Source organism: Trifolium pratense, linkage group LG4 (genome assembly GCF_020283565.1).
Source record: "Trifolium pratense cultivar HEN17-A07 linkage group LG4, ARS_RC_1.1, whole genome shotgun sequence".
Classification (NCBI taxonomy): Eukaryota; Viridiplantae; Streptophyta; class Magnoliopsida; order Fabales; family Fabaceae; genus Trifolium; species Trifolium pratense.
In genome coordinates this window covers 19,000,148-19,010,660 of record NC_060062.1, presented here as the reverse complement: position 1 = coordinate 19,010,660, position 10,513 = coordinate 19,000,148, and the positions used below count along the sequence as shown (strand labels likewise).

The window sequence follows — 10,513 nt, the reverse complement described above, 5'->3', positions numbered from 1 at the left end:
TATTTGATATGTTATTGAGACACATCAAGATTAACGGTTTATTAAATAATGTAAATCTTGATGGGTCTCAATACGATATAAACTTCCAATCCAACAGTGAATTTTGTAAAATTCATATTCGATAGATCACTTGTCCACGGTGGACCACTTGTGAAGGTGGTCCACCGTAGCATTAGCCTACTTTTTTTTTTATCTTTTTTAAGGAAAAGAGTACATGTAATATTGAATTTTATTCTAAATAAAAAATGTTTTTTGCTAAGCTAAATAAAAAATGTTGAATTTCTAGTTTACTACTCCATTTCATGATATTTCAATGTTTCATTTTCATGATATTTTTAGTTTTTCAAATAGGATCGAAAATTAAACCGATGAGACTAGGGATGGCAACGGGCGCCCATGGGTGCGGGTTTGACACTTACCAAACTCACACCCGAAATCACCACCCAAACCCAAAGGCTGTTCGGGTGGCAAAACAACACTCACGCCCACACCCATTGAGTTCGGGTTTTTTCCACCCAAACTTGCAGCACATTTGAAAATAATTTGCAAATTTAAGAAATTAAATTCCAACATAGACTTTGAATTAAATTATAACTAAAATTAAGGTATTCCAAGAAAATTCAAACATAGACTTTCAAGAAATGACAACATAGACTTTCAAGAAATTGCAACATAGACTTTCAAGAAATTAAATTACAACTAAAATTTAAGGTCTTCCAAGGAAATTGAGGGAGACTATGGGGGTAATTAGGTAATTATAAAATATTTCGGGTGAGTGTATGAGTTTCAAGTGTGGGTTTGACTGATACCAAACCCACACCCATATTATCGGGTGTCACCCGAACCCAAACTCAATCAAATCGGGTTTCGCCCGTTGACTTGGGTTTGAGTGAGTCTCTCGTGTTTGAGTTTTTTGTCATCCCTAAATGAGACCTCTGAATTAAGGTTTAATAGATTGTTGAACTTGAACCAATGTTGAACCTGGATAATAAATAAACATATAAGTATAGTGTTTTCATATAGAAAATATATAAATATAATTTTAATGAAAAAGAGACACAAAAATGGGTCTAAATCTTGACCAACAAAAATTCTAAATTGACCCATTTTGCTAAATAGATTTTTGACCGAATATGAAAAGTTTTGCTTCAAAAAAATTTAAAAAAATATATGAAAAGATTTCTTTAATAAATATATGAAAACAAAACATAAGAATATAAAAAGACTATTTCTTGAGTAAAAAAAAAGGACTATTTCTTTTGCAAGATAAAAATATTATAGTTTATATTTAAATATGAATTTTTAAATAGTCTTACTAATTTATTAATAATATGGGTATCTGCGGGCACGAGTAGATTAGGGCACCTGATCCAACTTGGTTAATATATTTTAACCAATAATGACATGTTCAATAAATGGTTTACACATAATTTTTTGTTTCATTTGAGTTTTTTTCCTTTGTGATTTATTTGTCTGGTGTTGTTTTATTCTCGTCTTAGTGCAGAGTTGTTTGTTATCCGTTTTTGTACAATGTTTGTTTTGTTTAAATTTACAGATTTGTTTCAATCCAAAATCAATGTAGATTCAATGATAATTTGAGTTGTATTTATCGTAAAAAATAATAATTTGACTCCACTTAATAAATAAAATATATTTTTTGACCCACATCAAATACAAAGATAACTCCACATAGTCCACAAAATAACACTAAACCCCTGTAATACATAATAAGTTATATATAGATTATTGGATTATCATTTCACTAAAAACTTGGGAACTGAAGTTTAGCTTTTAAGCATTTGAAAATATATTGTTCTTTGATTTCTTTTTGTTTTTGAAAAACATAGAGAAAATAACCCTTGACTAGCATAGAGAAAAAAAAAATCCTAAAAAAGCATATTTTGTCATCAAATATATCGACTATACAAAGATGTTTGTATAAATTTTAACAAACATAAAATATATTGTTCTTTGATCTCTTTTTAGTTTTTTATTTGTCATCATTAAATTAAGGTGTATGCAATTATTAAATAGTAGATGTTATTTATGGTTGATATTATTTATCAAGTGTTTATATTTTAGCCACCCTCGATAATTTTTTCTGATTCCGTCCAGGGGCGTAGTTAGGTAGAGCTGAGGGGGTTCAACTGAACCCCTGAACTTGAAAAAATTATGTATATATCTTGTATATTTTGCACTTTGAATCCCCTAAAATTTTATCTTTGTACCCATCGAAGAAAAAAGAAAACACAAGAGAAAGAAAACAGAGAAAAGTGAGAAGATGCATGCCAAGAAATTATACAGAAGAAAACACAAGCTGGGAAGAACTAATGCAGAAAAAGAATTGAAACGGCGGGCAGGAAGATGGTGCTGCTATTTAGGTTTTTTTTTTGGGTTTACAATGAGTTGAGGATCGATCTCATGACCTATAACATACTACCCAAATCCCTCACCACTAGACCAAACCTACGAGTAATGTGATATAATCCAGATTGTCCTATGTATTTCACTTAACTTAATACTCCCTCCGGTCCTTATTATAAGGAACACTTTGAAAAAATCACACAGACCAATGAAGCACACTTAACATAGTTATTTTCATTTAATACTCTTATAAATTTAAATTTATTCCATGTATACCCTTATTTAATTACTCTTTATTCAACTAACTTACTTATTTTTAAATTCTCTCTCATAATAAATAAAGGCATAAGTGAAATTGAACATTTAAAACATTTGAAAATTGATCAAAGTTTCTCATAAAAAGAACCAAATTTTTTTGCTCTAAGTGTTCCTTATAAAAAGGACCGGAGGGAGTAGTTTGAAAATAAATGTATTCATTTCCTATGCATTGACTCTATTGGAGTGAAACAAGTAGATCTAAAGAGAAATGATTATTTTCCATCCAAATCAGACTCGGGATTTTAATTTGACTTATAGCATTTAAGTTATAATATTTCACTGCATTCAGAAAGGCATTCCTTTCTATGCTTGTTTTCTTCGCTTCGTTTCTTCACTGTCTCTTATTCAGAAAGCTATTCTTTTCTATACTTGTTTTCTACGTTTCTCTTCTTGACGCAAGTGCTGATTTGTCATTTTCTGCCACAATTTATTTCTTCTTGCATAGATCAAGCTTCTGCAACTATTGATCTACTGAATTGTATATGATAAGGGAATATAAAGAGGGTCGAGTTTGTGGTGTTGATGTCAGCAAAGAAGACCTTTATGCTTTTGAGCAATTAAAGTTTGTAGTATTATTATTAAAATTAAAATGTAGGAAGTAATGTTTTACAAAATAAGAGGATGGCATGAAATCTCTCTCAACTAAACCATAATCATAATGAAGAACGATGTGGTTAGATAAGAGAGCTCTCCCTTCAGAATCGATGTGGTTGTTTTTTTAGCTTTTCTATAAAATGTTCATAAGTTTTCACATTTCGTATGGCTAGTATGCATGACTTATATGTTGTAGGATTCTCTAGTATCAATAGGATGTAGTTAAAAATGTTAGAGAATGAATTTGTAATGAATTTAGTTGCAACTGTGTTGGTTGTAGGGCTCTTTTTTGCGGTCTTTAAGGTTTTCTTGGTTGTAGACATTATATTTACTTCTATGGTTATGTTTTGATTATTACTCTAGATAAAATTGTGGTGTATTTTGAACTTTAGGTGACATATTTACTTCTAAGATCCATTCTTTTCAATTTCTCTCATTTGAGTTTTCTATTTTTTTTCTTGACTATTCTTTCAATTCTATTTTCTTGTATTTTATTAGGATTTATTGTTTTTAGGGTTCAGCTTTTGGTTGTTTACTATTAGATGGTCAGAAAATTGGCCTTAACAAGATATTGCTAGCCTCCTTGTACAAATCTATGAATGATTTGTATCATAATTTGTCACAAGATCATACTTCACTACCTAACCTTGGCCCCTTTGGCTACTCCAATTATGGCTGAATGCCATTTATCCTCCCAGATTTCGTTATGTCATTGCTCTTTCGAATGCTTTATATTATGATGGTCTAGCTGTTCTATCTGAATCATCTGCGACATCTGACCCTGATTCTTCTTTCAAACATTACTTCTGATGGTTCCTCCTCTACCAAATGCTCAATTTGGATTCGCCAAACTACTCCCGGAACCTGAATGGTTTCGGCCTTTCTCCATGAAAATATTTTATAAAATACTAAAAAACCTACAAGTTACTTGGACTACCTTTTGGATTTACCTTAACTAAAGTGATGAATTTTATCCCTTACGATATAGTTTTCTTCTTAAAACCACCATAGCTTACTTAATTAAATAATATAATTCACCAAAGTGTCTAAGATTGCCTTATCGTCTCTATTGATCGTCTCGAGAATCGCACAATAATTCCTTAATTCAGTGACAACACACTGCAGGTTATTAGTTTTCAATAATCCGCAACAAAATGATACAGGTCCACATGGACCACTCTAACAAAACATATCCTTAAAACAATTGGTCACAGTACTACACTTGCATACACAGTTTCAGTCAAACAACCATCGCCGTATGTATATGCCAAACCAATCCCCTCACACCATCCATCCACCCAATGATTGGCTTCCACGTTTTGAGACCATTCTCCCACTTGTTGCATCTAATTAAGTGATGAGATCAACCTAAAATATAGTGTACTCGACCGTCCTCCATAGTCCACAACATGTCCCACTTTTACCAAACTAATCAAACCCCACTATCATTCTTTTTCTTTTTTGATAAGCTCAATATTTCGATTAATTGAAATTGATTTCCATTGGTCAATAAAACAAAACAGATATTTCTATTCTTTTTCTAGAAAATTATTTTCTCTATTCTATACAAATGAGCCAACTAGTGGCGTCGTAAAAAAAAAAAAAATCATAGAATCTGGACAAAATTTAATATAAAAATAATTTAACAAAAAATCTTAATTTAAAGGTTAAAAATGATTTTCTATTTCTAATAGCTTTTCTAGAATATATTTTCTTAAAATAAAACAAAAGAACTCATGAAGTTTCAAATGATTTGATAATAGTAAATAAAACAATTTTTTAAAGTTTAAATTGTGTCAAAGTGGATATTCATCTAAGAAGTCTCAAATAAGTAGTCGGAAGAAATAAAGAGGTAAAAAATTATTATAAATTAGAGTTATATTGAGTTTTGTTCGACCCTATAAATATACCCATTATTGGTCTATTGAGATTTGAGACCTAGTTTGTTTCTTTTTTCTTTTATTTATTTATTTATTTAAAAAAAAAGCAGAGGATATGAACGTATTTTATTTTAATAATAACTTGAGGGAAGGACAATAGTACTATAAAAATATCTAGGAAAATATCGTTCTTATCCAAATAGAGAAACTCACACAGAATTTTTGGCAGTATTTAAGGCCCACTGCTCTGTGTGTGCCATTGTTAAAAACCACTCTCGAAATTCTTCTAATAATTACAATTTTCAGAACAAGATGAATTCTGCAACACTACTTGGTCCTTCTCCTCCACGACCTCTGTTTCTTGAGACACACGATCATCTTCATCGCAACAGAACCAATAAACTTTCTTCTTCTTCTTCTTCTTCTTCTTCTTCTTCTTCTATCATTTGTTGTTCATCTAGAAACCAATCTTACATCCCCAAGCTTGAACCTTTTAACCGAACCAAGATTGACAGAATCGGTAAAGACCTTCCTTTGATTCAAAAAACTGAGAACGATCTCTTGGGTACTTTTTTTTTTTTTTTTTTTTTTTTTTTATATTTTTCCTTCATATGTGTTTTTCTTTTATTTTAATTTTTATGGTACCAATTTATGTTTTTTTTCATTGTTTGGCAGATTATTGTTCGACACTTGAAGGTGATGAATGTTATAGTTGCTGGCAGGCATATTCTGAGCTCAAAGATCTTGAAGTATGTTTCTTTCTTCTTCCTCTTCTCTTTCTGACGTTATTATTATTATTCATCTATTTTAGTTGTTTGTGTGAGATCGATACAAGTCCTTGAAAGATTTGGTGTTTTCCCTTGTGTGTGTGTTCTGTTTTTGAGTATTTTTTTATTTGTTTCTATTTTAAAAAATTCTCAAAAAAATAAAATAATTAGTTTATTTTTAAATATAGATTTATTTTATTTCTCAAGTAGTTTAGTGGATAAGTTCAAACTCTTATGATTTGTTTCTTCTAAATTAAGGAAACATGTATATTTTTCAAATATATAAATAAATTAAGGAAAAGTATAATAATTAAATAGAAAGTTAGCACTGTGCCCTTAGAACATGTTTTAATAATTTAAATGAAAAATATTTTGTCAAAATTCCTAAGTTTATTTTAAAAGAAATAAATAAATTAAATGCATAAATTTATTCTTACAAAAATGGTTTGTAAAATGAAGACCGCTCCAATTTATTAACATAACACTCTTAATAATTAGTATTCTTTGGAGTATGTTTGATCTGCAAATCTAAGTACCCGATAGAACAGTAAAAGTGCATTTGATTTCCTAAAAAATAAGGAACTTTACGATTCTATCTCTTATCTTTTAGCAGATCAAACGTACCCTAAAGTCAACGTACCAAAAAGAAGGATTTTTAATTTCAAGAGTAGTCGTGTTCTTAGATTTAGAGATCAAATATTCTATGCATATGTTTTACTCTTTGTTTTTTACTTCATTTTTCATGTGTGACGTGTTTTATGAGAATATATTGTCCTATTTTACACCCCTTCAATTATAAACATTTTTTCTTTCAAACACTTCACTGATTTTAGTTTCAAGATCTCAACCTATGATTGTATATATGACAAACAAAAAGGATTTCATTAACATCTTAATTATGCTTAGAAGTATATATTCATGAACTTTTTTTTTTGTTTTTTGTTTACAATGAACTGGGGATCGAACTCATGACCTATAACATACTACTCAAACCCCTCACCACTAGACCAAACCTAGTGGCTTATATTCATGAACTTTATTAACAATTATATTCTTCACAATCTTTTACAGAAAGAGTCACCAAAAGCAGAGATAGAGAGGTTAATCATTCAAATTGGTGGTGTAAAATCTTTAATAGGATGTTTACATGGAATTGCACTAATGCACAAATTGAAAAAGAAAGGTTTCAATGTAACCAAAGAAATAGAATCAGAAGAACAAAACCTTTGTCCTAGACCAGATGGATTACCAAAATCTGCTGATGAAATTATGGAAGAGGAACAAGCAAAAATGCCTGATTCATCATATACTAAGCTTCTTAGATCAATGGGAAAGTATCCTGCATGGTATTCTAAAGCACCAGATCATGAAACAGATTGATGATTATTTCTTTTGCTATAGGGAAGGATAATGATGTGAATGTGTTAGTTGTGCTAATAGGATAGTTATAACCCTATATGAATGAAATGGCTGTAAAATTGTGAGGTTTTTTGTTTTTTTACTTTGGTTATTGCTTTTCATAAATCCTGATCTAATGTTAATTTCAGGATGTAATGTACATTGTGGTCTTTTTGTTTTTAACTTTTGATTAGAGCATGTTTCTTCTGGCTTTAAAAAAATAGATTTTTTCTTTTTATTTTTTAAAATAGATTTTTTAAAATCGTTTTTCAAAATATTACAAGTTTTTTATATTCATTTTTTTTCTAAGAAACACTAATTTTGACATCGTATAATATAAACACACATTATTGAAGATCAAAACATATTCAAAATTACAATTTTTTCAAAAAGTTGTATTTTGAAAATGATTTTTATGAAAATCTATTTGAAATAGGTTCAAAAATAAATGATTTTCGAAATTTTGATATCCAAATTTTTTTTGAATAAAATGATCAAATACCTAAAATAACATTTTAAGAATAACTATTCAAACCAAATTATCATTTGTAAACTTATTTTACACAAAATTATGTAACACTATAAGAATGTATTTAAAAAAAAAAATCTATAACAAACAGATCCTTAATAGGGCGGGTAGCTCAATTGATTGAACTGGTTGGGTCAAGTGTTAAGGAGTTGAAAGTCAGCGTTAATGAAGTTTTTTTGTGTAAACCGGGTATCCTCTACACGCAACTACAGAGACTAATCCCTTGAGCCTGTGGAACCTAAATGGGTGGCAAACTCTCCCTAAGAGTTTTAACACTGTTGCATGCCCAAGTCAGAGATCGAACCCAGGACCTTGGTTAAGCGTTAATGAAGTTTGATATTTATATGTTGCTTTTGTAACAAAAAAAATCTTTGCAAATAGGCACATGAATGAACTAGTATCGTTTGACCCAACTTTTTTTAGGTTAGAAGTTCTTTTAACCATAAAGCTAGAAATAATAGTTTTTTAAGTAAAATTTAAATTGTTTGTTAAATCTTACTTTTTTATGAAAAAAAAAAGTTAAAAATTATTGTTATTATAATATCAATTATTGTTTTATAAGAATTTATTGGTATTATATGTAGCATGGGTACTCCTAAAATCGTGAAGTATCCGTACCGGGTACATATCAGTACAGGATACTTCATGGTACTCGTGTGGTATGCACCGATTTCGTACCCATTTTTATTTGGTTGATTTATGATGATGAATACGGAAAAAACATATTGGCTGTTGAAAAATCTCTTAAAATATTATAATTTTTTATTATATTTTAATTATATCTCATTTTTTATGAAAATAGTTGAGACGGTGGACCAAAAAAAATTAAATCTTCAAAGCATGATGATAATAATTCACTTAAAAATAATTTTTCTAATATTTTATATTAACGTATCCGTACCTTAAATTTTCTAAAAATATCGTACCGCGTACCAGTACCCGTACCGGATACCGGTACCGTACCGGATACCGGTACCATACCCGTACCGGATACCGGTATCGTACCCGTACTTAGGCAACATTACAAGACACATCTTTTTTTCGTAGATTTTTGCCCCGGTGCAATTTTGAAATGAGGAATGTTATTTTAACAATTTAATTTGACAACTTTTGGGAACAATTTTTTTTCTCGTTTTCTTCATTATCACTAAAAACAATAAAGTGAGATGAGGAGAGAGAGTAAAAATATAATGAGTGTATGAGAGAGTTATCACAAAAATTGTTAAATTGAGTTGTTAAAATATCATTCCTCTTTTGAAATGGGTGCCCTGGAAAATTAAACTTAAGAGTCTTTTTACAAAGGAGAATTATTTCTTCCAACACTTGTGCAATTATTGACAACCAGAAAAATCGGGAATGGATTCTCTCAAGTGTGATTTACACTTAAGAGAATAAAGTGTGGTTTGTTACTATTGATCAAGAGAGAGAAACATATAAAAATTTAGAGAAAATGAATTTAGATGGTGTTAGATTACACTTTATTCTCTCAAGTGTAAATCACACTTGAGATAATCTATTCCCGTTCTTTGCGGGAAGTTGAGATATTTTGTGTTTAAGCATACTCACACCGTAGTGAAAGATGTTAACCAATCCATCTCTAAGATACCGTTTCACCTAGTTTTTTTTACACTTTTTTTCCTAGAAGTAAAAAGCTAGGTCAAACAACAATTTTTAAAATCTCTTTTAAGAAAAGAGTGGCTTTTATACTTTAAGAAAAATTATAATATATCATTAAACATATCTTTTAACTTTATCTATACTATATACTCTCTCCGTGACAATATATAAGCAAAAAATATCTTTTAGGTTCATTACATATTTAATGTATTTGGTCTATATTATAGACCAGATACATTAATTATGGAATCAACCTATAAATGTAACTTTTGCTAAACATATCTTTTTTAATTGGATATATATAAGTTAGACACAGGCAGGCGCGAAACGCGCTTGTCTGGTCCTCGCGTCTGCCTGGTCCACTAGTATATATAAAGAGGATACAAAACTTTTGGTGTAGACTTTTCATAATACCAACAATACCCTTGATTTTTGTTAGTAGAAACAAAAATCTTTTATTAACAAACTCGCCATAACAGAAGACATATTTTTTTAGCTGCAAAAATATTTTATTAACAAACTGACCATAACATAAAGCATATATTTTTTTTGACATAAGTTAGACACAGGCTGGCGCGGAACGCGCCTGCCTGGCCCACTAGTTATAATAATAATAAAAAACTTGTAACAAAAAAAAAACTTTTAACTTTTTTATTTATTTTTTAAACGTAAGGTTTACCAAACAACTTTAATTTTAGTTTTAAAGATATTATTTCTACCTTTATGATAGAAATAAAGGTACTAGCTGATGCTAGTGGAGTTTGTTTTTCTTGATAGTTTTCTTTAGCTTTTCTCTTTTGTCTTGACTTTCTTGTACAAAAAAAAAAGTAATTTTAGTTTTAAAGATATTATTTCTACTTTTAGGTTAAAATAGCTTCTGCACATAAAAAAAAGCTGGATCAAACGGTACCTAAACCTATCGGAGAATTGATGGACATTCTTGTAGGATATTTTATACCTTAATTTATTTTAAAGTTATATTTTTAATTATTATTATTAATTATTAATATTGTTAGTCATATGTATGTTTCTTAATCGGTTGCTTG

The 10,513-nt window shown here is 29.6% G+C and overlaps 1 protein-coding gene across 1 annotated transcript; it reads left to right on the top strand.

Annotated features, from left to right (window-relative positions):
- The first annotated feature begins 5,354 nt into the window (after positions 1–5,354).
- Positions 5,355–7,504, top strand: LOC123924244 (CCG-binding protein 1). The gene is made up of 3 exons (XM_045977070.1): positions 5,355–5,721; positions 5,832–5,905; positions 6,995–7,504. The coding sequence occupies exons 1-3, from the start codon at positions 5,469–5,471 to the stop codon at positions 7,301–7,303; spliced, it is 636 nt and encodes a 211-aa protein (XP_045833026.1). The 5' UTR covers positions 5,355–5,468; the 3' UTR covers positions 7,304–7,504.
- Positions 7,505–10,513: the final 3,009 nt, after the last annotated feature.

Coding starts and splice junctions, on each gene's coding strand:
- LOC123924244 (XM_045977070.1), top strand. CDS start 5,469: ATGAATTCTGCAACACTACTTGGTCCTTCTCCTCCACGACCTCTGTTT. Junction 5,722..5,831: donor AACTGAGAACGATCTCTTGG/GTACTTTTTTTT, acceptor ATTGTTTGGCAG/ATTATTGTTCGACACTTGAA. Junction 5,906..6,994: donor CTGAGCTCAAAGATCTTGAA/GTATGTTTCTTT, acceptor AATCTTTTACAG/AAAGAGTCACCAAAAGCAGA.